We start from the raw sequence: 18,832 nt of genomic DNA, 5'->3' as shown, positions 1-18,832 counted from the left end.
GATGCCATAGTTGAGGATAATGTTAGAGTTTAAGTATAGCCAATTGGAATTTGTGGTCTGTATATTCAATTTAGGATACCATCAACCCCACAGGCCTTTTTGGATTGGAGGGTTTGTATTTAGTCTTTTAGTCCATTCCAGGCAATTGGAGAATCCAGTGGGTTCTGGTAGTCTTTAAGAGTTGATTCTAGGATTTATATTTGATCATGTATATTTTTTTACTGTTTGTTCTTTGGCTCCATAACAAACAGATTGGAGAAGTGGTTTATCCATTGTCGTGGAAATGTCCTCTATTTACCAAATCATGAGAGCAAACCACAACACAAGTCAGAGTTAGTTATCTTTAATTATATGAGCTCTATCACAACCCTGTGACTCTCAGATCAATTCAGTGTCTATCAATGAATTCTCTGAGAGTTCCTTACACATTGTAACTGAGATCCTTTATAGCAAAGACACACACATAGCCAGACAGCATCGGCATAATTTATCGTTCAGCTTTGTCTCCTAAACTATGTTATTTTCTCAAACTCAGAACCATAAACAAATCCTCCATATCAACAGCCATATATCAAATCCATCCTATCTTGACAAGATCACAGAAACACATTGACTGGCACACAGACATTGTGGAGCCAAGAGATACACGCTTGACCTCTCCCCTCTCTCCGGCCCAAGCAACTTAGTCTTGACATAGAACAGATACTGCAACCCCGCCACAGTATTATATAAAAATAACATTCTGATGAGAAGTAACTTACAAACATATGATGAATATAAAACATCTTACCTATGTTACCAACTAATTCTGATTATTCCCCAACACCATACATCTCCATTTTGGAAAGATAACTCTTTGTGTTGCTTATTTAGAGTTTTTCAATTTTCTCAGAATGGGTTAGATTCTATGGATTCTTCAATTACATTGAGCAATTTCTCTCTCTCTCTCGTTCTCTCTCTGTCTGTAGCAGTGAAGGACCATATGGCTGTGGAGCGCTCCAACCTATTCAGTATGATGAAGCTGAGTATTAAGGGTCTGATCCAGTCTTCTCTGAGTCTGGGCAGAACCCTGGACTCTGACTACCCTCCTCTGCAGCAGTTCTTTGTGGTTCTGGAGCAGTGCCTCAAACACGGACTGAAAGGTGAGACTTGCTCTAGAACAGGGGTGACCGGACAACCCTCAGTCTGGAGCGCTACTAGGTGTGTTGCGGACTTGATTAGCTCAGTCAGTTTTGTTACTGCAGTGCTGGAGTGAAAGCCTGCACAACCAATTGCTGTAGCATTCTTGTGGCACTAGTTTTCAGCCTTTGAACACTACTTAAACATTCTCCTTTCTTCTATCTTTCTCTTTCCCTCTGTAGTGAAGAAGTCATTCATCAATCAGAATAAGTCTATTTGGGGTCCTCTGGAGCTGGTTCAGAAGCTGTGTCCTGATTCTTCTGATATTACCACCAGTGCCAGAGACCTGCCAGGCCTAAAGACTGGGTTGGGTCGGGCTCGGGCCTGGCTGCATCTGGCCCTGATGCAGAAGAAATTGTCTGACTACCTGAAAGCCCTGCTGGACCGTAAGGACATCCTAGGGTGAGTACAGCGCAAGGCTCTGTTGCTAGAACTGAATCCGTGTAATAAACATGTAATACCGCTAAGCATTTTGAATCTTTTCATGTTTACAGTAGTTATTATATCTATCTTAGGAAATCTCTCTGCCTCCTTCCTCCTACAGTGAGTTCTACGACCCAGGAGCGTTGATGATGGAGGAGGAGGGAACAGTGATAGGAGGGATGCTGGTGGGGCTAAACGTCATTGATGCTAACCTCTGTATCAAAGGAGAGGACCTGGACTCCCAGGTGGGGGTCATAGACTTCTCCTTGTACCTGAAGGACCCTATGACCACTGAGACCACTAAGGAGTAAGTACGGTGTCTTTCCTTCCTCACACCAAACACACTCCTGTCTTTGTTTTGTCCTATTTTCCTTTCCTCTCGCTTCTCTTTCTCAGTGATACAAAGATAAACCATCAACATAAACCACACTCCTCTCTCTCTCTGTCAGTGATGCTAAGTTGACGGCCATATTGGACCAGAAGCACTACATCGAGGAGCTGAACAGACACCTGAGCTGCACCGTCACTGACCTGCAGGCCAAGATGGACTCCATAGAGAAGACCAACAGCAAGCTCATTGAGGAGGTCAGAGGAGCTTCTGAATGTGTTGTAGTGATTTATTAAGTTAGAGATATCTATTTGGGATGCATCTCAATTCACTGCAGACCATAAGGCATCCCTAAAATCGTTCTTCTCACAAACACGTCGTTGCGTCCAAATTGTTTTGCCTATAAAACTATTACCCCGTCTATGGAAAGAATAAACTCTCACGAACACGATGGTGTTCTCCGTTTTGCCCTACGACCTCCACAAGCGTATTGGTACTCGTCTGAAGTAGGTACAGCCGATCTGCCAACTTCTGTCTGTAACGTCCCAACAGTTTGGGCTACACACTAATAGGACCCCTCTGTGGAAAGGTCTCACAAACAGCCGATCTGCCAACTTCTGTCTGTAACGTCCCAACAGTTTGGGCTACACACTAATAGGACCCCTCTGTGGAAAGGTGAGTCTCTCACAAACAGCCGATCTGCCAACTTCTGTCTGTAACGTCCCAACAGTTTGGGCTACACACTAATAGGACCCCTCTGTGGAAAGGTGAGTCTCTCACAAACACGTACGTTTTGCTCTAGGATGCCCACAACCCCCACAAGGCTAGTCTGAAGTTTGCCAGATACCAGTTTAAAAAATGAATGCAAGTGTGTGTATACAGTATATGGAGATAGTTTAGTGCCTAAAATAAGGGGTTAAAGACGTGTTAAATGTTTATCCATGTATGAAGCTATTATTCCATGTGTTTCTATGGGCTAAAAGCATTAAGGCCAAATTCAATGTTTTTATCCCAAAAACAATTAATGGCACAGGTGTCACTCATTCCACAGAAGGCAGAGTGTCTGCGAATTTTCGCTCCTCCCTTTTCCTTGATTGATGAATTAAGGTCACTAATTAGTAGGGATGGGTACCGGGCCCCGGGGCTAAATTATGAAAGACTGTAGTATCGATAAGCTCCGATGTTATGAGTTCTGCTTTCGGTACTGGAGAAATTTAGAAAATACATTTCCTAAATATTATTGCTACATAAACATTATCTTGCACATTTTCTCATAAACCATTTCTAATTTGCAATAAAATGAAGACATTCATCTGATGCATTTTTTCTATTCCCTATCCAGAAGAGAGATCTCTCTGACGCTACAACACACACACATACACACACGAAAGACCCTGCTCTTAATTAGTGACGATGGCGGAGAGAACTAAATGTTTAAAAGTGTTTGTTACACCAGAGGCGATGCTGACAATGCTCGTTGCCACAAGACATTTTCTTGTAAGGGCGGAAACACGAGAAATCTGTCCAAACATGTATGGTAAGTGCATAATGTACAGGCAGAGAAATGCAGTTTGACTGCCTAGCTCGTAGTTCATCACTCGTTGCCCGATCTACGTTAGGTATGTTGTCTTTCTTGTTGTGATGTGTGTGTTGTCCTATATTATATTTATTTTTTAATCCCAGCCCCCGTCCCCGCAGGAGGCCTTTTGGTAGGCCGCCATTGTAAATAAGAATTTGTTCAACTGACTTTCCTAGTTAAATAAATATATGCTAGCAGCCTAGATCCCACACACAGAGTTAACTAGATTATGAGAACATGGGTTCCTGATCAAAAGGAACCATTAGCCAGCTGATTGTTTAGCTATGTATGCTAGCAGCCTAGATCCCCACACACAGAGTTAACTAGATTATGAGAACATGGGTTCCTGATCAAAAGGAACCATTAGCCAGCTGATTGTTTAGCTATGGGTGCGTTCAGAAATTCAATCACCCATTTAAAGATCTTGTAACTTTTTTGTTAAAGTTGCAGCTACAATGAACCAACCCACTCCTCCCTCTAATGCCGCAGGTCCAAGCCAAAGACCAGTCCAAAGCCCCTTCACGCTAGCAGCTAGTGGGAGGATGACTAAGGAGAGGGTGAATGAGTGACACCTAGCCATGCTCAAGTTCATAGTGAAAGGCCTACACCCCTTTGCAACAGTGGAGTCCAAGGGCTTTAGGTAACACTCTGTCAGTATACAGTGGGGCAAAAAAAGTATTTAGTCAGCCACCAATTGTACAAGTTCTCCCACTTAAAAAGATGAGGCCTGTAATTTTCATCATAGGTACACTTCAACTATGACAGACAAAATGAGAAAAAAAAATCCAGAAAATAACATTGTAGGATTTTTAATGAATTTATTTGCAAATATGGTGGGAAAATAAGTATTTGGTCAATAACAAAAGTTATCTCAATACTTTGTTATATACCCTTTGTTGACAATGACAGAGGTCAAATGTTTTCTGTAAGTCTTCACTAGGTTTTCACACACTGTTGCTGGTATTTTGGCCCATTCCTCCATGCAGATCTCCTCTAGAGCAGTGATGTTTTGGGGCTGTTGCTGGGCAACACAGACTTTCAACTCCCTCCAAAGATTTTCTATGGGGTTGAGATCTGGAGACTGGCAATGCCACTCCAGGACCTTGAAATGCTTCTTACGAAGCAACTCCTTCGTTGCCCGGGCGGTGTGTTTGGGATCATTGTCATGCTGAAAGACCCAGCCACGTTTCATCTTCAATGCCCTTGCTGATGGAAGGAGGTTTTCACTCAAAATCTCACGATACATGGCCCCATTCATTCTTTCCTTTACACGGATCAGTTGTCCTGGTCCCTTTGCAGAAAAACAGCCCCAAAGCATGTTTCCACCACCATGCTTCACAGTAGGTATGCAATCTTTGTCCTCCAAACACAACGAGTTGAGTTTTTACCAAAAAGTTATATTTTGGTTTCATCTGACCATATGACATTCTCCCAATCTTCTTCTGGATCATCCAAATGCTCTCTAGCAAACTTCAGACGGGCCTGGACATGTACTGGCTTAAGCCGGGGGACACGTCTGGCACTGCAGGATTTGAGTCCCTGGCGGCGTAGTGTGTTACTGACGGTAGGCTTTGTTACTTTGGTCCCAACTCTCTGCAGGTCATTCACTAGGTCCCCCCGTGTGGTTCTGGGATTTTTGCTCACCGTTCTTGTGATCATTTTGACCCCACAGGGTGAGATCTTGCGTGGAGCCCCAAATCGAGGGAGATTATCAGTGGTCTTGTATGTCTTCCATTTCCTAATAATTGCTCCCACAGTTGATTTCTTCAAACCAAGCTGCTTACCTATTGCAGATTCAGTCTTCCCAGCCTGGTGCAGGTCTACAATTTTGTTTCTGGTGTTCTTTGACAGCTCTTTGGTCTTGGCCATAGTGGAGTTTGGAGTGTGACTGTTTGAGGTTGTGGACAGGTGTCTTTTATACTGATAACAAGTTCAAACAGGTGCCATTAATACAGGTAATGAGTGGAGGACAGAGGAGCCTCTTAAAGAAGAAGTTACAGGTCTGTGAGAGCCAGAAATCGTGCTTGTTTGTAGGTGACCAAATACTTATTTTCCACCATCTGCAAATAAATTCATTAAAAATCCTACAATGTGATTTTCTGGATATGTTTTCCTCATTTTGTCTGTCATAGTTGAAGTGTACCTATGATGAAAATTACAGGCCTCATCTTTTTAAGTGGGAGAACTTGCACAATTGGTGGCTGACTAAATACTTTTTTGCCCCACTGTATATTGAGTTGTATTCATTTTTAGGATACAGTAGTATAAAAGGGTTGTATGTTAGTCCCATCACTCCACAATACAATACACAACACAATAATTCAATAATGATAATTCAACACAAACATCTTTTTTTTTTAATGTAGGGAGATGAGCAAGGCACTCAACCCCACATTTACCCCTCCCTCCAGGAGTTACCGCAGTGACACATTCATTCCTATCTGGTGTGGTGTAGAAAAGGCCAATGTGATGACTGAGCTGAAGGACGTGCCAAAGCTGGCCATCACATCAGACAGGTGGACCAGCCTCTGTCAGGACCACTATCTCACTGTTCCAGTGCACTACACAAGACAGGGCAGTGTAAAACAGGTCCTCCACACCAGGGCAGTGTAAAACAGGTCCTCCACACCAGGGCAGTGTAAAACAGGTCCTCCACACCAGGGCAGTGTAAAACACAAGGTCCTCCACACCAGGGCAGTGTAAAACAGACGGTCCTCCACACCAGGGCAGTGTAAAACAGACGGTCCTCCACACCAGGGCAGTGTAAAACAGACGGTCCTCCACACCAGGGCAATGTAAAACAGACGATCCTCCACACCAGGGCAGTGTAAAACAGAATATCCTCCACACCAGGGCAGTGTAAAACACAAGGTCCTCCACACCAGGGCAGTGTAAAACAGACGGTCCTCCACACCAGGGCAGTGTAAAACAGACGGTCCTCCACACCAGGGCAGTGTAAAACAGAAGGTCCTCCACACCAGGGCAGTGTAAAACAGACGATCCTCCACACCAGGACAGTGTAAAACACAAGGTCCTCCACACCAGGGCAGTGTAAAACAGACGATCCTCCACACCAGGGCAGTGTAAAACACAAGGTCCTCCACACCAGGACAGTGTAAAACAGAATATCCTCCACACCAGGGCAGTGTAAAACAGACGATCCTCCACACCAGGGCAGTGTAAAACAGACGGTCCTCCACACCAGGGCAGTGTAAAACAGACGATCCTCCACACCAGGGCAGTGTAAAACAGACGATCCTCCACACCAGGGCAATGTAAAACAGACGATCCTCCACACCAGGGCAGTGTAAAACAGAATGTCCTCCACACCAGGGCAGTGTAAAACACAAGGTCCTCCACACCAGGGCAGTGTAAAACAGACGGTCCTCCACACCAGGACAGTGTAAAACAGACGGTCCTCCACACCAGGGCAGTGTAAAACAGACGGTCCTCCACACCAGGGCAGTGTAAAACAGACGGTCCTCCACACCAGGGCAGTGTAAAACACAAGGTCCTCCACACCAGGGCAGTGTAAAACACAAGGTCCTCCACACCAGGGCAGTGTAAAACACAAGGTCCTCCACACCAGGGCAGTGTAAAACACAAGGTCCTCCACACCAGGGCAGTGTAAAACACAAGGTCCTCCACACCAGGGCAGTGTAAAACACAAGGTCCTCCACACCAGGGCAGTGTAAAACACAAGGTCCTCCACACCAGGGCAGTGTAAAACACAAGGTCCTCCACACCAGGGCAGTGTAAAACACAAGGTCCTCCACACCAGGGCAGTGTAAAACACAAGGTCCTCCACACCAGGGCAGTGTAAAACACAAGGTCCTCCACACCAGGGCAATGTAAAACAGACGGTCCTCCACACCAGGGCAATGTAAAACAGAATGTCCTACACACCAGGGCAGTGTAAAACAGAATGTCCTCCACACCAGGACAGTGTAAAACAGAATGTCCTCCACACCAGGACAGTGTAAAACAGACGGTCCTACACACCAGGGCAATGTAAAACAGAATGTCCTACACACCAGGGCAATGTAAAACAGAATGTCCTCCACACCAGGACAGTGTAAAACAGAATGTCCTCCACACCAGGGCAGTGTAAAACAGACGGTCCTCCACACCAGGGCAGTGTAAAACAAGTCTCCCCCTTTTTCCTCCAAACATAACGATGGTCATTATGGTCAAACAGTTCTAATTTTGTTTCATCAGACCAGAGGACATTTCTCCAAAAGTACGTTGTCCCCATGTGCAGTAGCAAACCATAGTCTGTATTTTTTATGGCAGTTTTGGAGCAGTGGCTTCTTACTTGCTGAGCGGCCTTTCAGGTTATGTCGATGGGACTCGTTTTACTGTGGATATAGATACTTTTGTACCCGTTTCCTCCAGCATCTTCACAATGTCCTTTGCTGCTGTTCTGGGATTGATTTGCACTTTTCGAACCAAAGCACATTCATCTATAGGAGTCAACGTGTCTCCTTCCTGTGCAGTATGACTGCTGCGTTGTCCCATGGTGTTTATACTTGCGTACTATTGTTTGTACAGATGAACGTGGTACCTTCAGGCGTTTGGAAATTGCTCCCAAGGTTGAACCAGACTTGTGGAGGTCTACAATTTTTTTCTGAGGTCTTTGTTGATTTCTTTTGATTTTCCCATGATGTCAAGCAAAGAGGCACTGAGTTTGAAGGGAGGCCTTGAAATACATCCCCAGGTACACCTCCAATTGACTAAAATAATGTAAATTAGCCTAGCAGAAGCTTCTAAAGCCATGACATCATTTTCTGGAATTTTCCAAGCTGTTTAAAGGCACAGTCAACTTAGTGCATGTAAACGTTTGACCCACTGGAATTGTGATACATTGAATTATTATAAGTGAAATAATCTGTCTGTAAACAACTGGTGGGAAAATGACTTGTGTCGTGCACAAAGTAGATGTCCTAACAGACCTGCCAAAACTATAGTTTGTTAACAAGACATTTGTGGAGTGGTTGAAAAACAAGTTTTAATGATTCCACCTAAGTGTATGTAAACTTCCGACTTCAACTGTATGTATTTGAATTCTTTGCCTTAATTACTCTAAAATATAGACTCTTACCTTTCATTTGACACCCAATTTTGTTTTAATGTTCCTATGAGCTTCACGTGTTGGTGCTCAAGGAAATTACCTTAAAATACTACTGGAGACCTTACTCTCATCTGGCCATAGCCTGCATGCTGATCGGGGCTTACATTATATTTTGGATTATTATCAGCAATAGTTTTGGTAGTTTTGCTTTAAACAATCAGTTTAATAACTAGGACAGCAATCCCTTTTGCTACCCGCACTGCATGGTCGAAGCGGGAGAAGAGAAGCTCACTCCGAGTTGTCCAATGGCATTGAGGAGTACACCACCTCAGTCACTGGCTTCATTAAAAAGTGCATTGATGACGTTGTCCCCGCAGTGACTGTACATACATATCCCAAACAGAAGCCATGGATTACAAGCAACATCTGCACCGAGCTAAAGGCTAGAGCTGCCGCTTTCAAGGAGCTGGGCACTAATCCGGACACTTATAAGAAATCCTGCTATACCCTCAGATGAGGCAAAGCGTCAATACAAGACTAAGATTGAATCATACTACACCGGCCGGCTTTGACGCTCGTTGGATGTGGCAGGGCTTGCAAACTATTACGGACTACAAAGGGAAACCCAGTCGCGAGCTTCCCAGTGACGCGAGCCTACCAAATGAGCTAAATGCCTTTTATGCTCACTTCGAGGCAAGCAACACTGAAGCATGCATGAGAGCACCAGCTATTCCGGACGACTGTATGATCACGTTCTCCGTAGCCGATGTGAACAAGACCTTTAAACAGGTCAACATTCAGCGGAGCGAGACGGATTAACAGGAAGTGTACTCCGAGCATGCGCGGAACATCTGGCAAATGTCTTCACTCCGAAGAGGGTGGGGGTGGTGGAGGGGTTAGTACATCTTTTTTTTAATGTCTTCACTGACATGTTCAACCTCTCCCTGACCGAATATATAATACCTACATGTTTCAATCAGACCACCATAGACCCTGTGTCAAAGAAAGCGAAGGTAACCTGCCTAAAGGACTCACGTCGGTAGCCATGAAGTGCTTTGAAAGGCTGGCCACAGATGACGCAATGTCAATCCACACTGCCCTTTCCCACCTGGACAAAAGGAACACCTTGTGAAAATGCGGTTCATTGACTACAGCTCAGCGTTCAACACCATAGTGCCCACAAAGCTCATCACTAAGCTAAGGACCCTGGGACTAAACACAACTGGATCCTGGACTTCCTGACGGGCCGTCCCCAGGTGGTAAGGGTGGCAACAACACATCTGCCACACTCACTGTTAGCACGCACCCCTGAGGGGCCCCAGTGTTTAGTCCCCTCCTGTGTTCCCTGTTCCTCCTCGATTGTGTGGCCAAGCATGATTCCAACACCCTCATTAAGTTTGCTGACAACACAACAGTAGTATGCCTGATCACCGACAACGATGACAGCCTTGTTGGTCCAAGAGGCTTCTTAACAGCTTCTACCCCCCCAGCCATAAGACTACTGAACACAGTTAATCAAATGGCTACCCAAACTATTTACATTGACAGCTTCTACCCCCCCTCCCCCCCACACACAATTTGCTTCATGGAGCACGACACAACTCCTTCACATAGAGTTGATCAGGCTGAATGTGGCCTGTGGAAAGTTGTCCCACTCCTCTTCAATGGCCGTGGAAAGTTGTCCCACTCCTCTTCAATGGCTGTGGAAAGTTGTCCCACTCCTCTTCAATGGCCGTGGAAAGTTGTCCCACTCCTCTTCAATGGCCGTGGAAAGTTGTCCCACTCCTCTTCAATGGCCGTGGAAAGTTGTCCCACTCCTCTTCAATGGCTGTGGAAAGTTGTCCCACTCCTCTTCAATGGCTGTGGAAAGTTGTCCCACTCCTCTTCAATGGCTGTGGAAAGTTGTCCCACTCCTCTTCAATGGCCGTGGAAAGTTGTCCCACTCCTCTTCAATGGCTGTGGAAAGTTGTCCCACTCCTCTTCAATGGCCGTGGAAAGTTTCTGGATATTGGCCGGAACTGGAACACGCTGTCGTTCACGTCAATCCAAAGACGGGGACATGTCTGGTGAGTGTGCAGGCCATGGAAGAACGGGGACATGTCTGGTGAGTGTGCAGGCCATGGAAGAACGGGGACATGTCTGGTGAGTGTGCAGGCCATGGAAGAACGGGGACATGTCTGGTGAGTGTGCAGGCCATGGAAGAACGGGGACATGTCTGGTGAGTGTGCAGGCCATGGAAGAACGGGGACATGTCTGGTGAGTGTGCAGGCCATGGAAGAACGGGGACATGTCTGGTGAGTGTGCAGGCCATGGAAGAACGGGGACATGTCTGGTGAGTGTGCAGGCCATCGAAGAACGGGGACATGTCTGGTGAGTGTGCAGGCCATCGAAGAACGGGGACATGTCTGGTGAGTGTGCAGGCCATCGAAGAACGGGGACATGTCTGGTGAGTGTGCAGGCCATCGAAGAACGGGGACATGTCTGGTGAGTGTGCAGGCCATGGAAGAACGGGGACATGTCTGGTGAGTGTGCAGGCCATGGAAGAACGGGGACATGTCTGGTGAGTGTGCAGGCCATGGAAGAACGGGGACATGTCTGGTGAGTGTGCAGGCCATGGAAGAACGGGGACATGTCTGGTGAGTGTGCAGGCCATGGAAGAACGGGGACATTTTTAGCTTCCAGGAATTGTGTCCAGATTATTGCAACATGGGGCTGTGCATTATCATGCTGAAACGTGATGGTGGCGGATGAATGGCACGACGATGGGCCTCAGAATCCCGTCACGGTACCCCTGTGCATTCAAATTGCCATTGATAAAATGCAATTGTGTTTGTTGTCCGTAGTTTATGCCTGCCCATACCCTAACCCCACCGCCACCATGGGGCACTCAGTTTACAACATTGACATCAGCACACCACTTGCCCACACGCCATACATGCTGTCTGCCATCTACCCGGAACAGTTGAAACTGGGATTCATCCGTGAAAAGCACACTTCTCTTCTCCAGTGTGCCAGTGGCCATGGAAGGTGAGCATCTGCACACTGAAGTTGGTTATGACGCCGAACTGCAGTCAGGTCAAGACCCTGGTGAGGACGACGAGCATGCAGATGAGCTTCCTTGAGACGGTTTCTGACAGTGTGTGTAGAAATTCTTCTGTTGTACAAACCCACAGTTTCATCAGCTGAGCCGGGTGGCTGGACTCGATCACGCAGGTTAAGAAAGCAGATGTGGAGTTCATGGGCTGGCGTGGTTACACGTGGTCTGCAGTTGTGAGGCCGGTTGGATGTACTGTCAAGTTCTCTAATATGACATATTGTAGAGAAATGAACGTTGAATTATCTGCCAACAGCTCTGGTGGACATTCCTGCAGTGAACATGCCAATTGCACTCTCCCTCAAAACTTGAGACATCTGTGGCATTGTGTTGTGTGACAACTGCACATTCTAGAGTGGCCTTTTATTACCCCCAGCATAAGGTGCACCTCTGTAACGATCATACTGTTTTAATCAGCTTTTTGATATGCCACACCTGTCCTGTGGATGGATTATCTTGGAAATTATCACTAACAGGGATGTAAACACATTTGTGCACAAAATTTGATAAATAACCTTTGTGCATATGGAATATTTCTGGTATGTTGAATTTTAACTCGTGAAACATGGGACCAACACTTTACATGTTGCTTTTGTTTTTGGTCAGTATCCATCACTTACTAGCACCCACACAACTCCGCTCAGGCAGATCCAGCTCAGGGGCCTAGCTCATGAGATCCTTAAGCAGCAGATTACATTTTTTATGGAAAAGTAATGTGTTTTGGCAACAAATGTTAGTGCATCGGATCGCATTGACTCTAATCAAAAGGAATCGCACCAACTCATTTCCAACTAAAACGTATCTGAGCCCATGTATGTAGATACATGGAAAGATTCACATACCTAGTTATAACCCTATTGTCTAGGGCTGTCAATAATTTTTTTTTTTTTAAAGATGATTAAAGTTAATTGCTAAACTTTACAAGAATATTGACGTCTTCATTTTGTGTAAGTTAGCAAAATTAGGTCAATTGAGAAAAGCACACTTTAACCTCAATGTCAACTTGTTTTTACATGGCATTGTAGATTTTAGCTGTATAGATGATCTGTTTAGATGTTTTCTGTGTATTTTAACACTTTCAGACAATGAGATTAATCACAAGGGGGAAAAAGTGCTTATGGGTGTGTTCTAACCCTAGTGCTTATGGGGGTGTTATAACCCTACATAGTGCTTATGGATGTGTTCTAACCCTAGTGCTTATGGGGGTGTTATAACCCTACATAGTGCTTATGGATGTGTTCTAACCCTAGTGCTTATGGGGGTGTTATAACCCTACATAGTGCTTATGGATGTGTTCTAACCCTAGTGCTTATGGGGGTGTTATAACCCTACATAGTGCTTATGGATGTGTTCTAACCCTAGTGCTTATGGGGGTGTTATAACCCTACATAGTGCTTATGGATGTGTTCTAACCCTAGTGCTTTTTGGGGTGTTATAACCCTACATAGTGCTTATGGATGTGTTCTAACCCTAGTGCTTATGGGGGTGTTATATCCCTACATAGTTCTTATGGATGTGTTATAACCCTACATAGTGCTTATGGATGTGTTATAACCCTACAGCTGACGGCAGCGACAGACAGGATCAACTCTTTACGGGAGGAACAGGAAACCCTGAGACATGAGAATGAGACCATCGTCCAGAGCAGTCAGAAGAAAGAGGAGGTCGGGACACTCTCACTTCCTATGCATCTACAACCGTTTTCAGTCTGTACGACAGTCATCTAAGTCAGACAATATGAAGATATGGCATTTCACGTCCTGTGTGACTTCCTAGGCGACCATGGAGGACAGTGCAGTAGAGCTGGAGACATACAGACAGACACGACAGGGCCTGGATGAGATGTACAGTGTGGTGTGGAAACAGTACCAGGAGGAGAAACGCATCAGACAGGTGTGTGTGTGTGTGAGTGAGAAACAGCAAGATAAACAACTATCTCTACATTTCTTTGAGATCCTAGCTAACTAGCATGTGTTATACTGCCTCTACAATAGGTGTGTGTGTTCCTGTACCTTTTATTCCTGTGTGTAGGAGTTGGAGAGGGAGCTGAAGCTGCAGGTAGGACTAAAGCAGGAGATGGAGATGGCCATGAGGCTGCTGGAGAAAGACACACATGAGAAACAGGACACACTGCAAGCCCTCCGACAACAACTAGACCAGGTCAAAACCCTCAACCTGCAGATGTTCCATAAGACACAGGTAACACACACGGACAGAAATACATACACACACACACACAAGCTCACGCAAACATGACACACACACTCTCACTTACGCAGCAACACCTCTTGACAGAGAGAGAGTGTGTGTGTGTGTGTGTAGGACTGTGAGCGTGAGGCCCAGAGGAAGGAGGAGGAAGAGGGACAACTGGAGGAGAAGATGAACCAGATGGAGACCACCATTAAAGAGATGGAGCAGAGGTTTGTGTGGACGTGTTTAACCAGAAGTCCCCACAACAATAGTAAACATACTACATTTGACCAACTGGGGACATTTTGTTAGTCCCCACAATGTCAAATGCTACTTTTAGGGGGTTTAGTGTAAAGGTTAGAATTAGGTTTGGGATAATGAACTAGGGTTAGTTTTAGGGTAAGGGTTAGAGGAAATAAGATTTTGAATGGGACTGAATTGTGTCCCCACACAAGGTCAGTTGTACAAGACTGTGTGTGTGTGTGTGGTGCAGAGTGGTGTCCGTAATGTTTTCTGTGTTTTAACATGATTGAAAACTAATTGTATTTTCAGACTGCAGAACTCTGAGCGTGATCGAAGACAGAGTGACCAGACAGAGAGAGACATGAGGACCGAGTTGGAGGGCAGAGTGGACTCCCTACAGAAACAACTGTCTGACCTGGACACACTGAGGTACGTATGGACACACACACACACACACACACACGTTGTGATCCACTCTCCCCTGTCTCTCTAGGCTGGGTCTGGAGAGTGATCTGCGCAGTGAGAAGGAGCAGAGACAGGCCATTCAGAGAGCTCTACAGAGAGAACAGGACAACAGCACCGAGCTACGCACCCAACTACAACAGATACAGGGGCTACACACGGTAAGTGTCTCTCTCACACACTCAGAGAGAGAGAGAGAGAAGAGAAGTCTACCTCCCGTTTTTCTTCTGAGCTAGATTCTGTGGGTTTCTAGGAGCTGCAGGAAGTTCGTCAGGAGAAGAAGCAGCTCCAGCTGACCTGTCAGGAGCAGGAGACGGCCTTACAGGAGATGGGCCTACACCTCAGCCAGTGAGTACTGTACTAGACAGCCTTACAGGAGATTGGCCTAAACCTCAGCCAGTCAATACTGTACTAGATGGCCTTACAGGAGATGGGCCTACACCTCAGCCAGTGAGTACTGTACTAGACAGCCTTACAGGAGATTGGCCTAAACCTCAGCCAGTCAGTACTGTACTAGATGGCCTTACAGGAGATGGGCCTACACCTCAGCCAGTGAGTACTGTACTAGACAGCCTTACAGGAGATTGGCCTAAACCTCAGCCAGTCAGTACTGTACTAGACGGCCTTACAGGAGATGGGCCTACACCTCAGCCAGTGAGTACTGTACTAGACAGCCTTACAGGAGATGGGCCTATACCTCAGCCAGTGAATACCGTACTAGGCGGCCTTACAGGAATAGGGCGTACACCTCAGCCAGTGAGTACCGTACTAGACGGCCTTACAGGAGAGGGGCCTACACCTCAGCCAGTGAATACCGTACTCTCTTACAGGAGATGGGCCTACACCTCAGTCAGTGAGTACCGTACTAGGCGGCCTTACAAGAAATGGGCTTAAACCTCAGCAAGTGAGTACTGTACTAGACAGTTTTACAGAAGATGGGCCTATACCTCAGCCAGTGAGTACTGTACTAGACGGCCTTACAGGAGATGGGCCTACAGCTCAGCCAGTGAGTACTGTACTAGACGGCCTTACAGGAGATTGGCCTACACCTCAGCCAGTGAATACCGTACTCTCTTACAGAAGATGGGCCTATACCTCAGCCAGTGAGTACTGTACTAGACGGCCTTACAGGAGATTGGCCTAAACCTCAGCCAGTCAGTACTGTACTAGACGGCCTTACAGGAGATGGGCCTACAGCTCAGCCAGTGAGCCTTACAGGAGATGGGCTAAACCTACAGTGAGACGGCCTTACAGGAGATGGGCCTACAGCTCAGCCAGTGAATACCGTACTCTCTTACAGAAGATGGGCCTATACCTCAGCCAGTGAGTACTGTACTAGACGGCCTTACAGGAGATGGGCCTATACCTCAGCCAGTGAGTACTGTACTAGACGGCCTTACAGGAGACCTCAGCCAGTGAGTACTGTACTAGGCCTTACAGGAGATGGGCCTTAGCCAGGAGATGGGCCTACAGGAGAGCTCAGCCAGTGAATACCGTACTCTCTTACAGAAGATGGGCCTATACCTCAGCCAGTGAGTACTGTACTAGACGGCCTTACAGGAGATGGGCCTATACCTCAGCCAGTGAGTACTGTACTAGACGGCCTTACAGGAGATGGGCCTACACCTCAGCCAGTGAGTACTGTACTAGACGGCCTTACAGGAGATGGGCCTACAGCTCAGCCAGTGAGTACTGTACGGCCTTACAGGAGATGGGCCTACACCTCAGCCAGTGAATACCGTACTCTCTTACAGGAGATGGGCCTACAGCTCAGCCAGTGAGTACTGTACTAGACGGCCTTACAGGAGATGGGCCTACAGCTCAGCCAGTGAGTACTGTACTAGACGGCCTTACAGGAGATGGGCCTACACCTCAGCCAGTGAATACCGTACTCTCTTACAGGAGATGGGCCTACAGCTCAGCCAGTGCGTACTGAACTAGGCCCACTCCTAATCCTCTTAACATCCCTCTTCATTTACTTCCTTTGTTCCATCTGTTTTATCTTTGTGTGACTCTCTCATAGGTCTAAACTGAAGATGGAGGATTTCAAAGAGGTCAACAAAGCCCTGAAGGTAAGGGGTTCCCTGTCCTACATTAACACTTCCCCTAGCCCACCGTTATATCAAGTCTCTATGGAGTTTACTAGTGAAGAACAGACGAGACATAGAAACTCACCGCTGGTCATAGGGTCCTTCAGGTACAAGGAGAAGTCTATGACCCCCACATACACGACAGATACACGCTCACTAATTTCTGTAATCATTTGTGATTGAGCATTGTTTTCTGTCCGTGTCCATCAGGGCCAAGCCTGGCTGAAAGACGATGAGGCTACACAGTGTAAACACTGTCAGAAGGAGTTCTCTATCGCTCGCAGAAAGGTAAAGCTCTGTCCATCCATCAGTTGTGGACTATGGTCTGTGGCAGATGTAAAGAAAGATTTGTACTGAACAAAAATAAACGCATGACAACAATTTTACGGAGTTACAGTTAGTTCATATAAGGAAATCAGTCAATTGAAATGAATAAATGAGGCCCTAATCTATGGAGTTCACATGACTGGGTAGGGGTGTAGCCACGGGTGGAACCTGGAGGGAATAGGCCCACTCAATCAGAATAAGTTATTCCCCACAAAAGGACTTTATTTCAGACAGCAATACTCCTCAGTTTCATCAGCTGTCCGGGTGTCTGGTCTCAGACAATCCCACAGGTGAAGCCGGATGTGGAGGTCCTGGGCTGGCGTGGTTACATGTGGTCTGCGGTTGTGAGGCCGGTTGGACGTACTGCCAAATTCCCTAAAATGACATTAGTGGCTGCTTAAGGTAGAGAAATTAACATTGAAAATTCTGCCAACAGCTCGGGTGGACATTACTGCAGTCAAGCATACTAATTGCACGTGCCCTTAACTTTAGACAAACCGCACATTTTTGTGGCCTTTTGTTGTCCCCAGTACAAGGTGCACCTGTGTAATGATCATGCTTCTTGATTTGCCACTCCTGTCAGGTGGATGGATTATCTTGGCAAAAGAGAAATGCTCACTAACAGGGATGTAAACACATTTGTGCACTAAATTTAAGTGTAAGCTTTTAGTGTGTTTGGAACATTTCTGGGATGTTGTTTTCACCTCATGAAACCAACACTTTACATGTTGCGTTTTTTAAAATTTTGTTCAGTGTATAAATGCCTTTGTTTGAAACGCTCTCATTTGCCACAAGTGTTACAAATAGTTATACTTGGACATTTTGTGTTTTCTCTCCCCCTCTGCAGCACCACTGTAGGAACTGTGGAGATATCTACTGTAACAGTTGTTCTAGTAATGAGTTGGCCCTGCCCTCCTACCCTCGACCTGTACGGGTCTGTGACATCTGCCACTCCCTACTGCTGCAGAGGAGCACCTCTTCTACCTCCTCTTGACACACACAAGTAGACCCTCATACACACACTCCTTGACACACACAAGTAGACCCTCATACACACTCCTTGACACACACACAAGCAGACCCTCATACACACACTCCTCTTGACACACAAGCAGACACTCAATCTTTCTTCTCTCTAGGCTGTGCTCAAAGCCCACAGTACTCTTGGTCATTGAGAACACATTTTAATCCAATTTGAGCAGGAGATTTGGTGTGAGCTATAAAGTTGTTTCACCACTTACCTGAAATTCAGGATCTTTGGACACGGTTGACTTTTGAACTGTAGAGGGTTCTACCCTCCTCTTGGGCTAATACTGCCTTCTCTCTTTTAAACTCATCTGGAGGGATTCCACTAAATAAGATCAATAAACAATAGTGAGTCAGCGGGGCTAATTGTTCATTGTTACGAACAAACTCCATTCCCAGTTATACTCTAAGATGCCACATTTAAAATGTTGTCGTTGAAGGGTATTGGAACATCAGTGTTTGTTGTAATATGAATGACCCGACTATGCAACAATCACTCAATTGTGGGGAAATGTTAGATGAACTATTTCAATTCAATGTTATTATTGAAGGTCAGTTCAAGAAAAGCAACGTTGATTGACTTTATTATAGTAATTTAGAGCAGAAGTTTTTCATTTAGCTTTGAAAAGGTCTTAGAGCTGATTTATATAGATAGAATCATTAGAAAGTTTCACTTCGTGACACAAAGGAATGTTCTTAGTATCTTGATGTTATTTCAGAATGTATATAATGAGTTTTATGCATACTAACAGCCATTTTCGGGCCAGTCATTGAGCAACGTTTTCTATCAAGATATTTAATAAAAACGTATCTGAATGAG

General features: G+C 45.7%; 1 protein-coding gene across 5 annotated transcripts in view; it reads left to right on the top strand.

The window, feature by feature from the left end:
- Positions 1–18,832, top strand: part of LOC115130965 (RUN and FYVE domain-containing protein 1) — a 22,199-nt gene extending 3,367 nt beyond the window's left edge. For 2 of the 5 annotated variants that reach the window (XM_029662568.2, XM_029662570.2), the window contains exons 2-15: positions 972–1,142; positions 1,362–1,581; positions 1,724–1,909; positions 2,052–2,187; positions 13,237–13,338; positions 13,451–13,567; positions 13,706–13,873; positions 13,997–14,094; positions 14,417–14,536; positions 14,601–14,730; positions 14,823–14,917; positions 16,593–16,641; positions 16,870–16,947; positions 17,834–18,832. In XM_029662568.2, coding sequence (XP_029518428.1) covers positions 972–1,142; positions 1,362–1,581; positions 1,724–1,909; positions 2,052–2,187; positions 13,237–13,338; positions 13,451–13,567; positions 13,706–13,873; positions 13,997–14,094; positions 14,417–14,536; positions 14,601–14,730; positions 14,823–14,917; positions 16,593–16,641; positions 16,870–16,947; positions 17,834–17,980 — 1,817 coding nt within the window. In that variant the 3' untranslated portion in view covers positions 17,981–18,832. Of the gene's footprint in view, positions 1–968; positions 1,143–1,361; positions 1,582–1,723; positions 1,910–2,051; positions 2,188–13,236; positions 13,339–13,450; positions 13,568–13,705; positions 13,874–13,996; positions 14,095–14,416; positions 14,537–14,600; positions 14,731–14,822; positions 14,918–16,592; positions 16,642–16,869; positions 16,948–17,264; positions 17,389–17,833 lie in introns of all 5 variants that reach the window. The other 3 variants (XM_029662567.2, XM_029662569.2, XM_065019869.1) reach the window with 2 other exon arrangements.

Source organism: Oncorhynchus nerka, linkage group LG6 (genome assembly GCF_034236695.1).
Source record: "Oncorhynchus nerka isolate Pitt River linkage group LG6, Oner_Uvic_2.0, whole genome shotgun sequence".
Taxonomy (NCBI): domain Eukaryota; kingdom Metazoa; phylum Chordata; class Actinopteri; order Salmoniformes; family Salmonidae; genus Oncorhynchus; species Oncorhynchus nerka.
The sequence above is the reverse complement of the archived record's forward strand: the minus strand, read 5'-3'. Positions and strand labels throughout refer to the sequence as shown.